The sequence below is a fragment of the Patella vulgata genome, chromosome 6 (genome assembly GCF_932274485.2).
Source record: "Patella vulgata chromosome 6, xgPatVulg1.2, whole genome shotgun sequence".
In the NCBI taxonomy this organism is placed as follows: Eukaryota; Metazoa; Mollusca; class Gastropoda; family Patellidae; genus Patella; species Patella vulgata.
In genome coordinates, this window is record NC_065884.2 from 31293905 (window position 1) to 31317548 (window position 23644).

General features: G+C 38.5%; 1 protein-coding gene across 4 annotated transcripts in view; it reads left to right on the forward strand.

Moving 5' to 3' along the window:
• The window catches only part of LOC126825380 (non-neuronal cytoplasmic intermediate filament protein), a 191938-nt gene that overhangs the window by 155556 nt on the left and 12738 nt on the right, over positions 1-23644 (forward strand). The window contains exon 16 of one of the 4 annotated variants that reach the window (XM_050554987.2): positions 2142-2255. The exons of the other annotated variants lie outside the window; for them this stretch is intronic. Within the exon in view, the coding sequence (XP_050410944.1) occupies positions 2142-2255 (114 nt within the window). The remainder of the gene's footprint in view (positions 1-2141; positions 2256-23644) is intronic. 4 annotated transcript variants of the gene reach the window in all.

The window sequence follows — 23644 nt, forward strand, 5'->3', positions numbered from 1 at the left end:
AACTTAACTTCATTGTGGGAGGGTCCATTTTTCAGAATGTAATTATCATAACTTACTGTACATTTACCATATATATTGAGGCCTAAGTAAATTCTTAATTATTTCTGTCAACTTCTTTTTCTGCCGTTTATTTGCAGAGTCTTTTGTACGTTGACACCCCTTAATGTTCCCAAAACCGCCTAACCATTTGATCAAGAAATAACAACCGCTCCCTCACTTAAAGGTCACCGAAAAGCATCAATTTTTTTTTTTAAATAATGCAAGTAATTATGTCAACATATCCTTTCCATAAGTATAACACGAACCCGAATGTCAATATTACCTGCAACAGGTAAATTTCAACGTTAGCAATTTCCGCCATTCTCCGTGGGTAGTCGTAACTTTCCGTAAATGTGACGTCATTTTAGTCCTTCTGCTCATATTCTAGTCTATATTTCTATGTGCAGAAGGACTAAAATGACGTCACAGATTGCTTATTGACGGAAAGTTCCGACTACCGACGGAGAACGGCGGAAATTACTAATGTTGAAATTTACCTGTTGCAGGTAATATTGACGTTCGGGCTCGGGTTATACTTATGGAAAGGATATGTTGACATAAATACTTGCATTATTTAAAAAAAAAATTGATGCTTTTCCGGTGACCTTTAAGCTGGCACACAATAAGCTGGCAGATAACAGTCGGGTTGCCAGTTAGTGATACCCTGACAATTTTGCCCATTGCTTGCCCCATGGCCGTTTTTCGGGTAATCCAGTATTTTTCTAGTAAGATTGGGTGTCTATACTTTCCACCAAATTTGACATACTTTTATTGGAAAGAACCACCAGATAAATACTTTTCTGGGAAAGTATCTTTAAGTGGGAGTCATGGTGGCTTATTGAGTACGACGTTAGTTCGCTAACCTGGAGGTCCCATGTTCAAACACTGCACTGGCTGAGAAAGTTCATCTGGATTTTCCGACATGGTTCCTCCTTGTCAGTGGTGCAGGAAAGAGGGCCTGGTAAGGGACAATGTATAGTCGTTCGGATGTGATGAAAAACCAAGGTCCCGTGTACACATTGGTGTACACGTAAAAGACCCTTTAACAGAATTCGATATAAGAGTAGCACACCGTATGGCATATGTGACTGGTGATAGCAAAATGAGAGAGATTAAGTTGCACAAGTAGATTTCTAATTATACGCTAATTTGTATCCGAGTGCAAAAATTTTCAAAATTTGTTGTTTGACCATTTTTGAATACTTTATTATGTTAAAATTCAGCCTGGCACACTTTACTAGCAAGAAAACATCGATAAAGGGTAGAAATGGGGGCAATTAGTTAACACTCAGTAGTTTACTCAAAGTAGATGTGTAACAAAGCTATAATTGACCAATTTTGCCACATAATGTAGCCATTTTGTCGAAGGAAGCCCTGCATGTAACCTATACCAAAACAACCGGCGAAGTCCCCTCTTCTATTTATATAGTACACCACTTACTCAATGAAAGACCTTATGATCTAAAGCACAGACATGAGACCACACAACCAACCCCCCAGTTGCTGCATATTAAACCACAGTATTTCCTAAGCACTACATACCTTATGTTCTCTGCATGGTCGACAGATCCTTTTGGAGTACCGGCAGCATATAAAGGACATTAATGTACTCTTAACTGTTAGCCATATAAAAAAAAATCTGGTTTTCAGATACTGCTGCATCACTTAAAAAGAGCTCTGTGACCTACTTTTATTTGTCAATACAGTATTATTAGGCTTTAGAGATAGACTTTACCAAAATTATCTTGAAACTATTTTCAAGTTTACATTTGTACCAATATCTTGCATACCTTGTGCAAATGCTATTGTCACAGGAATACAAATTGCATACCACATTGACTACTAAAAATTAGAGAAAACATTGTTCCACGATTTCTACAACAAGAAACTAGAAAGTATGATTATGTTAAATAGATGAAATGAAAATAGGTTTTGTTGGTTAATAAGGGATCAGCGATATTGGTATGAAACATTTAAATCAATTTATGACAATGGTTGATTAACCTATCATGCACAAATAATAGGTGCAGTGTTTAGGATTACTGTACAATCACAATATTGAGCGGAGACTTTTTATAAAAACATATATTTTGTTTCTATAGGCAGGAAAGATCCGGTTTGGGCCCCCATCACCATTTTTATTACCCCTGCAGCAAGAGTTCACACAGAGTTGTAACGGATCACGAAATACTACACTTGTTCACTTTACGGCTTAGGTACATGTCACTTTTTTTGTTTCATTAGTTAGTTTTAGATGTGTGCATGAATTATTTGTTTTAGTTAGCAGTAATTTGCTTTTTTATATGCCCACATTTTCATGTGATATAAAATAATTAATTTGTTGATTAAGGTTTTAATTAAATTACTTTCTTTGTTTAACTTCTTTGTCCAAGTTACATGTAGTTATTATGTCGAAGGACCGACGATCAAAATGCTGTCGGGCAGTACCTGCACGTTTTACAGATGTATTAGAAGTTTCTGAACCTGATTCGGACGCCGGTGCAGGACAGAGAGAGAATACTTATAATAATGAAAATGGAGACTTGGCATTCACTCGGCTGGCCACGGAATGTCCGCTCTCATACAACACAATGGCGACTTTGGTCCAAATGGGATTTGATTGTATTGAGGCCCTGGCTCTGTTGGAAGTGGAAGATCTCGCCGACGTAGATATCAGTAAAGGCCAAAGAAAACTCTGCTTGTTTGCGGCACGGAAAGCGGCATTGGTTCAGACACAACAAACAGAAGCACAAACCAAATGCCGCGAAAATTCGGCGGGCCCGGATGTAGCACGCGTCAATATGGCGGAGGATGTAAATATGCAGCAGTTAATTGAAAAACTGTCTAACAATATGAGAGGCGGGGGCGAATGTTCCGGTACAGGTTACAGGGGACAGCAGCAATCAAGCCCTCCCCCCTCTCGTCAACGATGTTTCATGGAATGACCCACAGATTTTCCTACGAAAGGCGGCCACGCAAGGTAAGATTTTCCTGGACGTTGTTGATTTTATCCCCCACGGACCATTCTCGAATGTCGAGGACGACAATTTCACTTTGAGCCAAACGACAGCGGGAGGCAATGATCTTGTTATCAAGAGAGCACACCCAAGGAAACCCAAGCTAGAAACCATGACGATCCCTCAATGATGTCTGGTGAACATTGCCATCCAGGTCAATTTTATGGATTCGACCTGTGTGAACATTAAAGACTATCACAGATTTTGGAACTGGATTTTCATTTTATTCTACGATAGGGAATACCGGCAGCTCCAGGCTAACCATGACTTCCGATGGGGTGTCATGGTCACCCACCTACAAACTTTGCAGCCCCAACCAAAGGCTACCGGTAGTAGTCATGCAATGGGAAAATCGGGGAACGGAAAGCGCTCTATAAATGGGCCATCACACAGTGTTTATGCCCCTGCAGGAGAGGTAATTTGTAGAAATTACAACTCCTGGCGGGGATGCAGCCTTTCGGAGTGTAGGTTCAGGCATGTGTGTTTTATACCCGGGTGTTTTCAGTCTCACTCCGCTGCTACACATGCGCCGGCTCGTCCAGGGGCCGTGCGCAGTGTCAAACAACTACGAATAGGGGCTGTGCGGAAAAGTGGCATCCATACTGCAATACATGTGTGGGAGGCCTACCTTCAGGACGATGTAGATGAGGACTTTTTACTGTCTGGTATTTCTGTCGGGTATTTCCCACGGCTTTGATATTATTGACAAAGATGCCACTCCACAGCCCATCGAAAACGACAACCACAAATCTGCAAATATGTCTAGCCAACTGTTTGATCTAGATACAGATGCCATAGGAAAAGAAATAGACAATGGAAACTATATTATAGCGGACACCAAACCACCATAGTGAGTCTGATCGGGGTTATCCCCAAATCCGAAGGCAATGTTTGCTTAATTCGCGACTGCAGCTTACCGCCAGGCGCAGCGGTCAATGATTATGTGTCTGACTTTGATCATCACCGGTTTCAGACCGTTGACTTTGCAGCGGCACTGGTGCAACAAGGTTTTTATATGGCAAAGTGCGACCTGAAATCCGCGTATCGTTCTGTGCATATTAGCCCTGCTAGTAGAAGGATCACCGGCTTTAAATGGTGGATAAACGGGTGTTGGTGCTACTTATATGACACTAATCTCCCTTTCGGGGCCAAATAGAGCCCAGGAATTTTTCATCGACTAACCCAGGCAGTGCGTCTCATAATGTGCCGTCTTGGATATCCAAATATGGTGGTTTACTTAGATTTTTTTGTGTGTTCCCGCTCAAGGGAATCCTGCGTAGAGGCCCTGGCCATCCTCATTACCCTACTTCGCTCTCTTGGCTTAGCGATCAATTGCCAGTGTTTACCATTCCTTGGAATTGAGATAGACTTGGTCGCCATGACCCTGAGACTACCCCCTCAAAAACTAGAGGACCTAAAATTCGTGCTGGACAAGACTTTAGAAAAGAAATGTATCTCAGGAAAATTACATTTTGCAATTTTGCAAGCAGTGTTATATGCGGCGGGCGAGTATTTTGCCGCCGTCTCCTGAACTGCCTGAATAACCTCAAGCACCACCGCACACGCATTACGGGTCAGTTGCTGGCCGATCTACTGCGGTGAAAGCATTGCCATTGCCTTGTTTCCTTTAATGGCAAAACTCTATTGTTATCGCGGTTTCCAGTGACATCCATCGTGACCGATGCCTGTACAGAAGCAGGGGGTGGATTCTATAATGGTGACTGGTTTTTCCTTCATTGGGATAGTGATTTCCCTTAAGTGGCAGATATGCATATAAACTACAAAGAGACAATGACCGTGATTGCTTTCTAATAAACGGGTCACTATTTATACGGACAATACTTTCACAGGCGCATGTGTAAATAAGGGCACTTGTAGATTCAGCCCTCTGGTCATGCATGCTCTTCGCCATCTCTTCGCCATCTCTTTTGGCTGTCCTCAATTTTTAATTTTTTTTTCATATTCCAAGTGTGGAAAATGGGTTGGCCGACAGCATTTCGTGCATGCACGACCACCACCATTTTCACCACCCCTTCTTAGGTGACCTACCCTCCCTGTGTAGCTCACTCCAAAATTTGTCTCCAGCTGCCCTTTATTTTGTTTTACAGGGTCACAATGTAGGTCCGAATTCCTGAGTTGACTAGATGCCCAAGTCGCCTTTTTCAACACGAAAGCCTTTGCTCCAAATACCCAGAAGACTTATCTCAACCAGCTGCATACTTATTGGAACTTTAGCTGTATAGGCGGCTTCTCCCCGCTAATTATTACCTGTAACAACTCACTGCGGTATATAGCTCACCTTAGCAACACCCTTTGTTGTGCCCCGCCTTTCGAAGAAAGCAGGGGACTATTAAAATGGGTTCGTCTGTCTGTCCATCCGTCCGTAACACTTTTTGGGACACAATAACTCTTTCTAATTGAGCTAGAATGTTCAAAACTTGGTGTAGGTGTTTATTAGGTCAATGGCTTGATGGAGTTCGAAGATGAGCATTTTTTGTTTAGGGTAAGCAGAGACAAGCAATTTGATTGGTTGATGCTTTGGGACACGATAACTTTAGTTCTATTTACGTAAGAGTGATGAAACTTGGTGTATAGTTTCATTACATCAATACCTTAACTAAGTTCGATAATGAGAATTTATAACTCAGGATAAGCAGAGCTATAAGCAATTTGATTGGCCGAGACTTTGGAACCACAATAACTCTCCTTCTAATTGAGCTAGAATGTTCAAACTTGGTATAGGTGTTTGTTAGGTCAATGCCTTGATGGAGTTCAAAGATGAGCATTTTCTGCTTAGGGTAAGCATAGATAAGCAATTTGATTGGCTGATGCTTTGGGACACGATAACTTTAGTTCTTATTAAGTGAGAGTGATGAAACTTGGTGTATAGTTTCATTACATCCGATCAATACCTTGACTATATATATAAGTTCGACAATGAGCATTTTCTGCTCAGGGTAAGCAGAGCGATAAGCAATTTGATTGGTCAAGATTTTGAAACACAATAACCCTCCTTTTAATTGATGTAGAATGTTCAAACTTGGTGTAGGCTTTCATTAGGTGAATGCCTTGATGGAGTTCGATGATGAACATTGTATGCTTACGGTAAGCAGAGATAAGCAATTTGATTGGCTGATGCTTTGGGGCACGATAACTTTGGTTATAAGGAAGTGAGAGCGATGAACCTCCGAATATAGATTTATTATATCATTACCTTGACTAAGTTCGATGGTGAGAATTTTCCTCTTAGGCTAAGAAGCGATAAGCAATTTGATTGGTCAAGACTTTGGAACATAACAGCTCTGCTTTTAATTGAGGTAGAATGGTTAGACTTGATGTAGATGTTCATTGGGTGAATTCAATGATTAACATTTTGAGCTTAAGCTAAGCACAGCTAATCAATTTCATTGGTCAATGCTTTGGGACAAGATAATCTTGATTCTATCTGATAGAGAGTGATGAAACTTAGTGTTTAGTTTGATTGGTCGATACTTTTGAAAAAAATAAATTTGCTATTAATTAACATGTCATCTATTTATTTTGGGATTTTGGCGGGGGACATCAGCCTCACTGTTGGCTTGTTTCAATTCAGTTATGGTTTATCTAAATATTGTCCATCTAGTCCATCTACAAGCTGGGTTGCCTAACACCCTAGACTCCTGGCATGTATCGATTTTGCTCCAAGGAGTCCGCAGGCACCTTGGGTAGGCTACAAAACCCAAACTGGGGATTACCCGACATTTTTCGCAAAATATGCAGGTGCCTAATTTTTACGTCGGCCTTGGATCTAACGTTCTGGGCAGCCTGTCTTGTAGCGTTCTTTTCCATATTCCGAAAATCCTGATACTTGTACTTGCGTTAATTGTTTACGCCGCGCTGATTTCCATTTTTATACGCCCAGATTTTCATGTGGACGTATATTGTCGTCGCCCCTGTCCATCCGTCCACAATTGTTTGTGAACACTCTAGAGGTCACAATTTTTATCCAATTTCAACGAAACTTTAAATATAGGTTTATCACCCTAAGATTTCGGTTCCTTTCGATATTGGCATGTATCAGACTGTAACTTCATGGATTATGGCCCTTGATTGTACGAAAAATCACGTTTTTAGCTTGTGAACACTGTAGAGGTCACAATTTGTATCCGATTTGGTTTAAACTTGAAATGTATGCTTATAACCCAAAGATCTCGTTTCCTTTCGATATTCATGCATATTGGAATGTAACTTCCTGAATTATGGCCCCTGATTGTACGAAAAATTGAAATGTATGCTTATAACCCAAAGATCTCGGTGCCTTTCGATATTCGCACATATCAGACCGTAACTTCCTGAATTGTGGCCCCTGATTATATCGCCGTTACAGCCTAAGGATGACTGTGTTCGAATTTCGTGAAATTCAGACTAAAACTGACTTGACAAAATGGCCCGCCCATCGTTCTCAAATAGCGTAAAAATATGGTATATCAAGGTTGTCGACCCTATACAGGTCACAATTTTAATCGATTTTGTTGAAACTTGAAATGTAAGTTTATAACCCAAAGATCTCGGTTCCTTTCGATATTTGCGCATATTGGACCGTAACTTCCTGAATTATGGCCCCTGATTGTACGAAAAATCACGTTTTTAGCTTGTGGACCCTATAGAGGTCATAATTTTATCCGATTTAAAAAAACATATTATTATATCACTGTTACACCCTAAGGACAGCGGAGTTCGAATTTCATGAAAATTGGCCCAAAATTGACAGACAAAATGGCTGCCGTTCGTTCTCAAATAGCGTAAAAATATGGTATATCAAGGTTGTGGACCCTATAGAGGTCTCAATTTTTATCCGATTTTGTTGAAACTTGATATGTAAGTTTATAACCCAAAGATCTTGGTTCCTTACGATATTCGTGCATATCGGACCGTAACTTCCTGAATTATGGCCCCTGATTGTACGAAAAATCGCTTACTTTTTAGCTTTTTCTCTATCCACCTCTCAAAAATGTGGGCGTATCTGCCTGGCAGCCGCTGCTTACAGTGTTTATTAAGTAAGAAAAATTAATTGTTGATTAAGGTTTTAATTAAGTTTAATTTATCGAGCTGTCTGCTCTTTAGCCATGCCTCCTAGATGGTGCTCTACAATTGTCTTACCCCTCTAGAGGGTAATTTGATTCCTGCAACCCCATAGGAAGAATGGTTTCGCGCTTTGGCACAAGGCGCTGCAAGCTCAAGCGAGTGCCAGCTCTCACGTAGCCAGCATACTTTCTTTGCCCACCCTCCCACACCTTTTTTTATGTTCATTAAATCTTTTGTTTATGTTTTTTATTTTAATATAGTTAGTACCATGTAGTTTAGCCTATTATGTATACTTGTAGCTGCATTTCCTATGGAAGGGTATTGCTGCCAATATTAAATGCTCTGCTGCAATGTCTTTTCCATTGATTATATGTAAAAAGTACAATGTACATAGTCCTAATAATACCGGTAATGATAAAGTCAAAATACCTCTGAGGTAATTGTTAAATGACAAATGTTTTGTGGGAAAATGCTTTTTTTGAATTGTCTACATTTTACATTTATCTCATTACATTTTATATTTGCGCTCTGCCACATCCCATTTGTCATTCACACTTTCTACACAGCAACTTTCGCACAGCATCAACTTTCATATGCAAATGTAGGATATCACGTGACGTATTAACATATACGGAAACCTGGCACACTATAATCCAGAACAAGGTTATTCACGACGTTATTACAGGAAATCAGCCTAGCACACAATAAAAATTTACTTACCTTGACACTTTGGATGGTACTTTAGCATGATTATGGGGGTGGGTGTGGGGGCTGTGCAATGTCTAAATACGAAATTCCAGGTATCAGGTTACATATTACTATTAGTGAAAAGCAAGTTCATTTCTGTTTGTAAATATATAAATATTTTTCTAGTACAATCGTATTTTCATAATTCAAATCCAATAAATATCACACTATTTAAGGGGTATTCAAGTAAAAATACTGGTCTAAATACGAAATTCCAGATACCATGTTATGTACCACCGATTGCTCTTTTCAAATATGTAAATAATTTTCTGGCACATTCATATTTGCTTAACTTTACAAAATAAGATTAAAGTTGAAGTGACAGAAGGGTGGATGGGGGACTGAACTAAACTAAAATAAAGATACGGGGCTTAATCAAACATTCTGTATGTCCATACTAAAAAATGTATAGTCATTCCTCTCTTTAAATATATTATTTATTTGTTGGGCACAATGCTTATATATTGTTGTTTTTTTAATGGATCAAAGTTAATTAGGTTATAAATTACTGGAAAGTATATTTTTTGGATGTTTGAATCTATCAATTATTTCCTGGCACATTCATGATTACGCACGGTCGTCTAGATAGTTTCTTATGGTGTCCCAGCTTGATTTACTGTTATCGTGCGGTGAATATACTTATCGTGTGCCGCTTTATAGTGTGCCGGGTTTCCGTATATGTTAATAAGTCACGTGATATCCTACATTTGCATATGAAAGTTGCTATGTAGAAAGCGTGAATGACAAATGGGATGTGGCAGAGCGCAAATGTGAAATGTAATGAGAGAAATGTAAAATGTAGACACGTAAAAAAAAAAAAAGCATTTTCCCACAAAACATTTGTCATTTAACACTTAACATTTGACGTTTTACATTTAACTCTTGCCTTAGAGGTATTTTGACTTTATCATTATCGGTATTAGAGCTTTGTACATTGTACTGTTTATACGCCCACATTTTCATGTGGATGTATATTGTCGTCGCCCCTGTCCGTCCGTCCACAATTGTTATGAACAGTCTACAGGTCACGATTTTTATCTGATTTCAATGAAACTTGAAATATAGGTTTATCACCCTAAGATCTCGGTTCCTTACGATATTGGCATGTATCGGACTGTAACTTCATGGATTATAGCCCCTGATTGTACGAAAAATCACGTTTTTAGCTTGTGAACATTGTACAGGTCACAATTTTTATCCAATTTGGCTTAAACTTGAAATGTATGCTTATAACCCATAGATCTCGGTTCCTTTCGATATTTGTGCATATCGGAACGTAACTTCCTGAATTATGGCCCCTGAATGTACGAAAAATCACGAAAAACTGACAGACAAAATGGCCGCCCTTCGTTCTCAAATAGCATAAAAATATGGTAAATCAAGGTTGTGGACCCTATAGAGGTCACAATTTTTATCCTATTTTGTTGAAACTTAAAATGTAAGTTTATAAGCCAAAGATCTTGGTTCCTGTCGATATTCGCGCATATCGGACCGTAACTTCCTGAATTATGGCCCCCGATTGTTCGAAAAATCTCGTTTTTAGCTTGTGGACCCTATAAAGGTCATAATTTTTATCCGATTTAAAAAAACGTATTATTATATCACCGTTACACCCTAAGGACGGCTGAGTTTGAATTTCGTGAAAATTGGCCCAAAACTGACAGACAAAATGGCTGCCCCTCGAAAGTAGGAAAAATCACTTTCGTTTTAGCTTGTTCTCTATCCATCTCTCGAAAATGTGGGTGTATCCTGCCTGGCAGCCGCTGGTTACATATAATTAATGGAAACGACATTGTCGCAGAGCATTTAATATTGGCAGCAATACCCTTCCATAATTTACTGCCCTGTTCTTGTTGTTTCTTTCCTTTAGAAGAGACTTTGTTGTTCAATTGCTTTTTTTTATAAATGTGAAATATTTCCTTTGGCTGCAGGGAGGTACATGTATCTCCCTTGCATCAATAAAGTTTCTTTGTGCCCAAACCCCTCGTCGTTATTTTTACAGTTTTTATTAAGTAAGAAAAATTAAACATACATTATGCAAGAGCAAAATCTGATTATTGCAAGTCTTAATTTAGGCTTCAGATATTATAGAAATTATAAATTAGATCTTTATTTAAACAACAAGCCCAAAATCAACTCTGTAGACCCATGAACAAGCCCAAAATCAACTCTGTAGACCCATGGATGGCTCGGCTACAGCTCGGATTTAAATAGGATTTCACTTATTGATAAATTCAAATATGGCGCACCCTGATGAGAATACGTCAGTTAGATTGAGGCTAAATAATAGAGTGTACTTAGCGAGGCCGCTGTAGAGCCTTTCCGCATGCCATTGAAAACTTTACTTGATAATTGAGATATGTAGGTGGAGTTAACGTCTGTCAATCAAACGATCGGTCAAGGTGAAGGCACATTTCACTTCCATTTCTAGTCAAATATTACAACGATGATAACTATGTTCAGAATAAAGTAATTTGACTGAGATTATGTAGGTGGAGTTAATGCCTGTCAATCAAACGACCGGCCATTCTCGGAGACGGTGAAGAGAGAGTTGACTCCTTTTTTTAGTCAAAAATTACAATGGTGAACACTTTGGTCAGAATAAAGTCATTTGACTGAAATTTTGAATATATTCTTCTTTCATCATCTACTTTTGAACTGTTATAGCAAGAATGGACAAATCTCTATAAAAATCTCCCATAATGTATCTTTAAAGAATACAATATCAAAAAAAACATTGTTTTATCCAACGTTTCGTCAGTAAAAATACTAACTTCTTCAGTGATGAAGAACTAAAAACAATATGACTGGAAGTAAGTTATAACATCATGGGACGTTATGACATCGTGGGAATGATGACATCATAGACTTAGATACATAACATGAAAGATTAGCTTAACTAAAACTTAGGTCAAATTTTACAAGTAAGGAAAAATTATGCATGATTATGTATCCCCCCCCCCCCTTAGAATGGGAAGGGGGGGGGGGGCGAATAGGTCTCTGTCCCCCCCATGATTTTATCGCCAGGACAGATTTTCAGGTTTATATCCACATGATGGCGAGCTTGTTTCTACGTATCTAGAACTAGAATTGCCATTCTGCAAGCGCCAGTTTTTGGCCAAATCTATTTCACTTGTGCACGAAGAGTTCCTCATTATGTCACCTGAAGTGAGGCAGATGTTCCCTTCTGTCGAAGCTCTTCTCATCTCACACTGCTGAACCCTGCTAGTTCCTGCTCAGCCGAGTGATCCTTCGGCACTCTGCGCCGTATCAAAACTTGGCTGTGCAACTCCATGACGCAAAACCGACTGAGCCACTTGATGGCGTGTGCGGTGCATAATGACCCCCTTCATGTCGCCAAGATATTCAAAGAGAACAGTCCTGATCGTAGAACGTCTTTGGACGATTCACTTAACTTCATGAACAATTAATATTAATGCAGCTTTGAATTTGATGTAGGTAGTCAATTTTTCCATATTGTCATCATATTACTCCTAGTTACAGCCTCTATCGAAATAACACTGCTACAGTAAACTGTTCGTAATTATTTATTTCATTTGGTAATGAAATATTCCGGATTCCAGGCTTCGTCCGTCTCCCCCAAAAGTTATGACAAATCCACGCCCATGCTCGTATGGTATATAAGGTTGTAGCCCCTCTAGAGGACACAATTTTGATCCGAATATGATGAAACTTGAAATACATGTTTATAAACCAAAGATCTTGGTTCCTTTCGATATTCGCGCATATTGGATCATAACATCCTGGATTATGGCCCTTGATAGAGCTGAGTTTGAATTTTGTGAAAATCAGACCAAAACTGCCGGATAGTAAATTCCTGAATTATGGCCCTTGATTGTACGAAAAATCACATTTCTAGCTTGTGCTGCTTCTAAGAGGTCACAATTTTTATCAGATTTAAAAAATTGTGTGAATATATCATCGTTACACCATAATGATGGTTGAGTTCGAATTTCGTGAAAATCAGACCAAAACTGCCAGAGAAAATGGCCACCCCTCTTTTGCAAATAGTGTAAAAATATGTTATATGAAGGTTGTGGACCCTTTGGAGGCCACAATTTTTATCCAAATTTGATGAAACTTTAAATTTAGGGTTATATCACAAAGATCTTGGTTCCTGTCAATATTCGCGCATACCAAATCGTAACTTCCTGAATTATGGCCCTTGATTGTACGAAAAATCGCTTTTTGTTTAGCTTTCTCTATCCATCTCTTGCAAAATGTGGGCGTATCTTGCCTGGTAGCCGCTGGTTGTATATTATAATAATACAAAATTATCCATAACAAATTATCAAGAATTATATTTGTGTGTGCACATTAAATACTTCAAATTAGGCTTGAACAACAGAGAATTAAGTAATTCAGAACATTGAAATACTTGTCTATGTTTGGCAATTTTTTAACGGTTGAAAAATATCTGGTGTTAAACGCAAACGCGTGGTAGCTGAGAGGAAATTTCCCTTCGATAAAAGCGTGCGAATATCAATCACGTGATGTAAACATTGTGGACCCTTGTCGAGAGGCATTAAAATTAACTATCCTTGTGTCTTTTCAGGCAAATCATTTATTCATATAACATAACACTTTCTTCATACATAAACATCGAGTTGTATTTCGATCTAGTTTACAGCAAATATGAGTCTTAGGAACTTGGAATGGATTTTTCTTTTCGTGTAGAAATGACGTCATAACAAGGCAAAACTACGCGATTTATTTTTGACACAATTGCCCATTGTATACAATTTTCAAATGCTCGGCGGCGGTTCTTAAAATGCTCCGATTTTGTTGATTTTAATAGCATTGAAACGACAATAAAACGAACTTTCGATTGGTCAGGGGTGCTATATTGGCAAATCACCTCAAAAAAAAGATTACGTGAATTGTAGCATTCAACTGACAAAAAAGGCATGATATTTCGAAATGCCTACAAAGCACCCCCGACCGATCGAAAGATCGTTCAATTATCTTTCTAATGATATTAAAATGAAAAAATAATATTAGAAATAGGAACCGCCGCCGAGCACTTGAAGTGGGGTACCCTCGTTTCAAAACGTGACAAAAATTTTCAGCGTAACGTCAAAACACGAGAAATTGACGTTTTTCAACTTATGTTTATGAAATTAATAAAATGAACGTGTATATAAAAATTATATCTGCTTCTAAAATATTTAAAAATTATTACAAAAGATTAAATAGCCACTGTTTGACGTTAAGTTAAAAAAGGGTTACAAATCGGGGAAAAAACGACTTTCTTCCAACGCGGGCAAGGGAGCTGTGACACCTATTTTTAGCTTGTGGACCCTATAGACGTTATAATTTTTATCCGATTTCAAAAACTGTTTGAATATTTCACTGTTACACCCTAAGGATGGTTGAATTCGAATTTCGTAAAAATCGGAGCAAAACTGACAGAGAAAATGGCCGCCCCGCGTACTCAAATAGCGTAAAAATAAGGTATATGAATGTTGTGGACCCTCTAGAGGTCACAATTTTTTTCTGATTATAACCCAAAGATCTTGGTTCCTTTCGATATTCGTGCATATCGGATTGTAACTTCCAGTATTATGGCCTCCGATTGTAAGAAAAATGGCGTCTTTAGCTTGAGGTCTCTCTAGAGGTCACAGTTATTATCCGATTTAAAAAAAAGTTTGAATATATCACCTTTACACCCTAAGGATGGTTGAGTTCGAATTTTGTAAAAATCGGACCAGAACTGACAGACAAAATGGCCGCCCCTTGTACTCAAATAGCGTAAAAATATTATGATATATCAAGGTTTTGGACTCTCTAGAGGTCACAATTTTCTTCTGATTTTGATGAAACTTGAAATGTAAGTTTATAACCCAAAAATCTTGGTTCCTTTCCATATTCGCACATATCAGACCCTAACTTCATGAATTATGGCACCTGATTGTACGGAAAATTGCCTTTTTAGCTTGTGGACCCTATAGAGGTCACAATTTTTATCCGTTTCAAAAAGCGTTTAATATATCACCGTTACACCCTAAGGATGGTTGAATTAGAATTTCGTAAAAATTGGACCAAAACTGACAGACAAAATGGCCGCCCCTGGTACTCAAATAGTGTAAAAATATGGTATATCAAGGTTGTGGACCATCTAGGGGTCACAATTTTCTTCTGATTTTGATGAAACTTTAAATGTAAGTTTATAACCAAAAGATCTTGGTTACTGTCGATATTCGCTCATATCAGACCGTAACTTCATGAATTATGGGCCCTGATTGTACGAAAAATCGTGTTTTTAGCGCTTTAGGTCACTCGAGCGGTCACAATTATTATCCAATGTAAAAAAAAAACGTTCAAATATATCACTGTTATACTGTAATTTTGATTAAGTTCGAATTCCGTGAAAATCCGACGAAAATTGCCGGATGGATGGAGAAACAGGGGCGATGGCATAATACGTCCACATGAAAATGTGGTAGGCATATAAAAATATTAAATAATATGGGTCCTAATATTGATCCTTGGGCTACACGGTGATAAATAGGTTTCTCAGATAATATGTCATTAACAGATGTGCACTGACTTCTGTTTTTTTAAGTATGATTCTAGAAAGAGAATTGATTTTCTAGAAAATTTAGAATGTTTACATTTGTCAATGTCGAGCGCTTTTTTAAAGTCAAAGAATATGTGTTAAGGCTGTTTGACAAGAGCTAGACAAACAGAAACCTGATTGATTACTACACTCAAAGCCATTAAAAATGCAATGCCAAATCCAAAGTTTATTTACTGCAACACCTTTTAACAAATGTACATAACAGTTGACAAAATCGAGATAACAAGCATCTGTGGATAATTTCATGAAAGAATTCACTACAAATGCACAAAACCGAAACGTCGGAGAACCATGTAACAAAGCAGGGGTCAGCTGAAATCAATATCTGGTATGTCCACCCTGAGCTCTTAAACATGCCTGAAGTCGCCTTGGCATGGACTGGCACAGATGTCTCACTACACTCTGTGGGATTGTTTGCCAATGATTTTGGCACAAAGTTTGTGGTGGCACGGCTTGAGTTCGAACCCGTCATCCAAGTTAATCCCAAAGGTGTTCAATCGGGTTCATGTCGGGAGACATAGCGGGCCAATCCATAACACGGACAAGAGGATTGTTCAGAAAGTCTCTTGTCAACCTGGCAGTGTGGGGTCGGGCGTTTTCATGCTGGAAAACCATCTGTCGACGGATGCCATGTTGAGCCAGCAATAGAAGCAACACCGGACGAAGGATGGCGTCAACATAATGTTGAGCGTTGAGATTGCCTTGGACCACCACCAACCGGAACCAGAAGTTGACGTTGATAGCGGCACAAACCATGACGCCACATCCCCCGAAACGATCCCTTTCCTGCACGCAGTTACGAGCAAAGCGTTCATGTCGACGTCGGTAGATACGGTGACGTCCATCAGGAAAACTGAGGTTCAATCGGGATTCATCCAAGAAGATGACATTTTGCCATGGTGTGTTGTGCAGATATCCCTGATTTGCGGCTCATTACTGTCTGGCAAGTCGATGACAATGCAAAATGATTTGACCTTGGTAAGGTCGACGGCAGCTGAACCCAAGAGCAGCCAAGCGCCTTTGGACTGTTTGAGGGCTGATCTGATGTTGCCGTGTTCCAACAGTTCCCCTGGCAGTAGCAGTAGCTGACTGGAACCTGTTGCACAGATGCTGTAGTCGGATGTGGCAGTCTTGAGCAGCGGTTGGTACAGGTGGCGCTCCAGGTCGGGGTCGATAGGCAACTCTTCCAGTGGTGTGGAAGTGTTGTCTAAGGCGAGCAATGGTCGTTGGGTGGACATTAAAGTGTCTGGCAATGGCTACCTGTGAAGCCCCCTGATCCAGCATGCCAATAGCTCTGTTTCTGTTTTCTTGTGTAAGGCTCTTGTGTAATGAATGTTGAAATTTTTATCTGTATTTAAAGGGCCAAAGTGCAGGGAATGCACGTGTAAAAGGTTTGACATGGGACTGCTTAAAATCGTGAAAAAAGACAAGTGTTGCGTTTGTACGAACAAAGTTCATTACCGAGACCCATCACAAGTTTCACCAGAAATATTTCACAAATTAGGCATTGCGTTTTTAATGGCTTTGAGTGTATATAAAAGTTGATATTTATTTAAATAACTGTTAAGATGTTTTTGAACATGTCTTTCAAGAATTTTTGATATATTTTGAAGAATTGATATCAGCCTAAAATTATTGGTGTCATCTTTGGTACCTCCTTTATGAAGTGGAATAACTTTAGCTTGTTTAAATAAAATAGGGTACATGTTAGGATTTATTGACAAGTTAAAAATGTGCGTGAGACTAGCAGAAAGTTGAACAGCACCTAAGCAGAGAAAAAGTGGATTTATTGAATCGAGACCAACTGCCTTGGAAACATCTAATTTTTGTAGGGAATTAACCACATCAGTTATTTTCAACAGAATTTTAAAAGAAGGGCCATCAGGTACTTTAGAGTTTACATAGGTTTTTAAATTATCATCAAGCCTTATATTACTAGGGGTATTATCTGTATGGGCATTGAGTATTTTATTGGCTACATTCGAGAAGAAGGCATTAACTATATTGCTGTCCAGTGGTATGTGGGGACTGCTGTTACTTTTGTTAGCTGAGGTCACAACTTTTATCCGATTTTTTTGAAACTTGAAATATAAGTTTATAACCCAAAGATCTCAGTTCCTTTCGATATTCGTGCTTATCGGACCGTAACTACCTGAATTATGGCCCCTGATTGTATGAAAAATCATGTTTTTAGCTTGTTGTCCCTCTGGAGGTCACAATTATTATCCAATTTAAAAAAATTGTTTGAATATATCAACGTTACACCTTAATGAAGACTGAGGTCGAATTTCATGAAAATCGGACCAAAACTGCCAGACAAAATGGCTGCCACTCGTAATCGTATGCAAATAGTGTAAACATCTGGAATATCAAGGACCAATACTGTCGGACAAAATGGCCGCCCCTCGTACACAATTTGTGTAAACATCTGGTATATCAAAGTTGTGGACCCTCTAGAGGTCACAATTTTGATAAAACTTGAAATACATGTTTATAACCAAAGATCTTGACTCCTTTCGATATTCGCGCGTATCGGATTGTAACTTCCTGAATTATGGCCCTTGAATGTATGAAAAATCATGTTTCTAGCTTGTTGTCCCTCTAGAGGTCACAATTATTATCCGATTAAAAAAAACTTTGAATATATGACCGTTACACCTTCATGAAAATTGAGGACGAATTTCATGCAAAATGTGGGCGTATCCTGCCTGGCAAGCGGTGGTTCTTACTTTTATGGAAATCACGCTGTCACATTAAATTCAAAATTTCACTAGTGAGCTATTGAGGTTTGATAGCACTCTGGTTCTGATAGGAGCATGGTGATCAATTATTGGAGTTACAAATTCATAACAAATTTGAAGAGCATCTGTTGGGTTACCGGTATTTATCAGATAAATATTTTCCAGGAACAATGTTTTTTGAATTGGTTTTCTTGAATAGTTTGACGGTTTATGTCGGAATTGAAACAAATAATCCGATGGTAGCTTAAAAACAGCAGTTGGGAGTGGAAATCTCATATCTTGGTAATTTGGTGGAATAAGTGTAAAAGGTCGATATGAGAATGATGATACTTTACTCCTTGAATCATATTTTGGTTTGAAGTTGTAAGTTGATCTAGTATCTTTCTGTGAAAATCTCATATGTTTTGGAAGTTGAAAATGCGGGTATGAGAACGGTAATAAATTATTCCTTGTATCAGCTCTTGGTTTGTAATCGTAAGGTGGTCGAGTATGTCCAAAAAGATTAAGTTGAAATATAGATTTGACAATATAAGCTAACTTGGCTGAACCAATGTCGTTAAGATGGACAGTATCATGATACAGAAGAGGCTTGATAGTGTTGTCCCTGTTCATAAAGCTTTCAGCTGATTCAAGAAATCGAGTTTTTGAAGCTAGACACACCTTGAGTAAATTATTATTCAGTTCTTTTACAGACAGGTTGAAATCTTTGGAGTCTCTGGGTAGCAGTTCCAGGAAAGAAATTAAAGCATTAGGAAACGTATTTCGGCACAATTTTATGAGTTCAGTATACTGCTCAATACAATCATTAGTACAATAGTATCTTAATATATTATTAGACCCAATAAGAAAAGCTATATTCGACAAGTACAGAAAGGGGCCATCTTTTAAGAAAATTAATAGCATCGATAATCTTGCCACCACGGATTGTTCTATTACAAGTATTTCCGTCCCTGTCTAATCTAATAGGTTGCAATTTTTTAGTTAAAAATGATCCTATGAGTACATTTCGCTGTGGTTGAATTAATTTGATTCTTTCATAACGTTCTAAGATACTAGGTGGCTTATCAACAATTCGATTCCATTTTGACTTTAATTTTATGTTATGTTGAGATACTGTATTATTATTTTGCAGTACACTAATTTTTGCTTTAAGTGATTCACTTTCAACAACAAGGTTATGTATTGTGGCCGAAAATTCATTATTTTCCTCAGTTAATGTTGTAATTTCTGTCTTAAGTTGTTCGTTTTCTGTGTTAGATTTAGTCAGTTCACATTTGAGTATAAGTTTCAAACGTGAGATGATATCCTAAGTCCATCTACCTTTTTACTAGATTGGGGAATTTTTGATTTAATGACTGGCGGTTTACTACATGTGCTGTGTAATTTGGAGCTTCGAGTAACAGGCTTGCTGACAGTTTGTTAATGATTTGTTACACAAGCCTTATTGATGAAGATAAACATGACTTTTTAGTCAATGTTGCTTTTGGAGTAATGATAGGTGTTGCATGTCGTGATATACCTGGTGTATGTTCTACTGCTACAGGTGAAGAAGATTTGTTTCACGGTGTTACCTGTGTCAGGTTAGATACTTGGTAGGTATGTTTAACTGCAGGCGACTCGTTGTTGCGAGGTTGATCAATCGTAACTTTATTTTGAAGTGTATCTTTAAGATTGTCGTTGAGAGAAACAGCTGCGTCTACGTTCATGTTCTTCAGTATATCAGGTAAATGATCAGACAGAAAAATGTTTACAATTACGCCGTTCACAAGAGCGCTGGCTGTTGTGTGAAAAAGATTTATAGTGTATCTACAATCTACGTTTTTCTCAGGAGTTTACTCTGATTATAGAAGATTCAACTTGGGATTTAACATCAACTTTCTTAGTTATGCATACGATGATGCGTAGAAAAATTCAAGACTACGTCAAAACTCAAGGTAATGTCCAGAAGCAAAATGTAATCTGGTTCCACCGCCTATTTTGGAGTTTGTGATGTCGTCGCGAAAAGTGGCTTTCAACATTTTTTCGAGGGTTTTTTTGCATGTTAAGTTCATACGTTTGTTGTATAGTACATGTAGGCTGTGAATGGCAAAATGATGTAGATTTCCGATTATAACTGGTAAACGACTTCAATTTGCACAAACTTGAAGCTGAAACAGATGCATCTTCAATGTCCGACTTTAGACTTGAGTCCACTATTTTGTCAGTTTGAATTATAAGAACAGGAACAAGGAAGACAAATAAAACCGTTAAATATCACATCAAGTAAACAATATAGAAAGAAGAGTTTCACATCAGAATCACAAACGTCATGAATTAATCCATAAAAACGAAGGAATATCTGGTAGAATGCAGGTAAACAATCATAATTTTAACGAGAAAATTTAAAAGCTGCCATTTTTGTTGCTATGTGATGTCATTGATCAATTACTGACTGAGCCCTATTAGGCTTAGACTGCTTTATAACAGAGATAATTGGAATAGTTACTTGCTCTGGTTCCCATATAAAATCATTCATGTTTGAGGAGTGCAAAGATTAATATCTTTGTCCAGACAAAAGACAGAGAATTTAAAGTTACTAATTTACTTGTTAACTGTGATAGTCAAAGAAAAAAGAGGTGACAGTTTTTCTAAAAAATTCAACACAATTTCCACATTTCACGTTTTTGGACTCTCTAGAGGTCACAATTTTCATCTGATTTTGACAAAACTTGAAATGCATGTTATATATCCCAAAGATCTTGGTTCCTTTCGAGATTCGCGCATATTGGATCATAACTTCCTGAATTATGGCCTTTGATTGTACGAAGAATTAGCTTGTGGTCCCTCTAGAGGTCATAATTTTTATCTGATTTAAATAAAAAACATTTGAATATATCGCTGAGTTCGAATCTTGTGAAAATCAGACCAAAACTGCGGGACAAAATGGCTGCCCCTCATATGCAAATAGTGTTAATATATGGTAGTCACAATTTTCATCTGATTTTGATGAAACTTGAAATGCATGTTTATAACCCACAGATATTGATTCCTTTCGATATTTGCACATATCGAATTGTAACTTACTGAATTATGGCCCTTGATGGTATGAAAACTCGCGTTTTTAGGTTGTGGTCCCTCTAGAGGTAACAATTTTTATCCGATTTAAAATAACGTTACACCTTAATGAAGACTGAGGTCGAATTTCATGAAAATCGGACCAAAACTGCCAGACAAAATGGCCACCCCTCTTATTCAATGGTTCAAGAGTGTGTATCCCTGCGCAAGTATTCCACAAGCGATAGCGAGTGGAATGCGGCAGGGATACACTCTCTTGAACCATTGAATAACCCGAGCGGTATTCAATGGTCATTGAGTTCTGTATTTATTCTATAACTACATGCATATACAAGCAAATAAGAACAAATTCAATGGTGATTGACTTTTGTTTTATTTTATAACTACTTGAAAACTGTTGATTTCTAAGACCGTATCACACCTTCCTGAAAAATGATCTAATTATAGAACATACACCAATAAAAAATAGTCCCCCAAAGTTTTTAGCAATTTCCCCAAAATACGCAAATTAATGAAAACTATTGTTTTGTAAGACTGTATCACATAGTCCTGAAAAATCATCATCCAATTAAAAATAGTTCCCAAAAGTTTTTAGTAATTTCTACAAAATATGTGTTTATTACATCTATTACAAACGATATTTACCACATAACGATAATTTACCCCTTACAACACCGACTTTAAGACTTCAACAGTCGTTTTGTAAGAGGTCTAAGATGGCATTAAGATCATTGTCCGAAGGGGTGTTCGCCGTTGTGTTGATGTAGCCATTAGATACAACATTGACGTTGAAAGTTCCACCAGAAATCATGGCATGTCCAAAGAGTCCTCCTGCTGCTTTGGTGTGCTGGGCTTGTTTTTGTTTCGGTTGTGTACACTGCGGAGGTTGGTTTTCATCGTTTTGATTTTCAGCAGTATAGTGCAGTTCGCTCTTTGTTGATTTTTAGAAGCGACCGTGTAGTTGTTAATAGAGTTGGTATTTTTGTGTCCTGAATGTTGCGCTATTATTGTTGTTGGCACGCCCGCATCTGAGAGGCGGGATATACTAGTTTCCCGTACGGAATGATTTGTGAATCGGCCATTCAATCCAGCATTTTGCGCCATTCTCGGCATCATTTTCTGCAACATATTAATGCCGACTGATTGGGTAAACCAGACTTTGCATTTGACTTTCTTCAGACTCTTCGGTTGTAGAAATGAAATGAAATGAAATGAAATGAAATGGGGTTTAACGTCCTACTGTTCTGCACCTAACCTGGGCTAATGAAGACGGGCATACGCCATACAGTGTGCTATGAGGGAAATTTTGCCCGGACAGCGGCACTATCGCCTACTCTTATATTGAATTCCAACTGCCAAGGGATCTTTTACGTGCATTCCAATGTATACACAGGACCTCGGTTTTTCATCTCATCCGAAGGACTAGACAGCTGTCCTTGTCAGGCCCTCCGTCCTGCATCACTGACAAGGGGGAACCACGCCGGAAAATCTGGATGAACTTTCTCGGCCAATGCAGGGATCGAACACCCGACCTCCAGGCTAGCGAGCCAGCGCCTTACCCACTTAGCCACGTGATCCCCCTTCGGTTGTAAATAAAACCTTGCATCTTCATGGAACTCGGTTGTTTGGATGTATACAATTTGTATGCTGTGACAGAGCATCTGTCAGGATTCTCCTTGTTACTGTACAAACGAGGAATAAAACCTTTCCTTTTGTCATTCTCACCACTGTGTCTTGTCTACGTACTCTTTTCTCGAAACTGCACATATTCAAGTAGAACAGGATCAGAGAGAAGTTCCAGATCGCTCAACATTAACTGTGAATGTTCGTCATTTCCACGAAAGCAGAATAGCAAACCGTTAAAGTACCAAATTGTATTTAGTAGTGACTGGGGTGAGTGCATGCCAAGTTCTCCTGATTGCCAAAGTAACTCCTCGTCTTCATCAGTTAGCTTCTGCGCTTTTCTGTTCAGGTTTCCTTTCCCTTTCTTTTTGAGTTTACCTCGCATTGTTGCGAGTACTCCCTTGGACACTTCAAACTCTTTCGATGAGACCAAACTTTTGCCGTAGCCTTTATCACGTAGATAGCGATCCAACCCAATATGGTAGCTGGTTAGTGAGTTCGGCTCGTAATCCTCCCCATTGTCTTTCTTGACGGCCATGAGGAAATCTCCAATATATAAATCCAATTCATCGGCAGTAATTTGTTCTGCTTTCCCGGAATCACCTCTTGATTCTAGGTATCTATGGAACCTTCTTTCACAGGTTTCTGTTTTTTTGCTTGTATTTACAGCCCTGTTCTCTTTTATAAAATTCCGCAATGGAGTTTGAGTTTTCATGATTTCCTTTATTGTCTTCTTGCTCCACATGTTCAATTGCCAT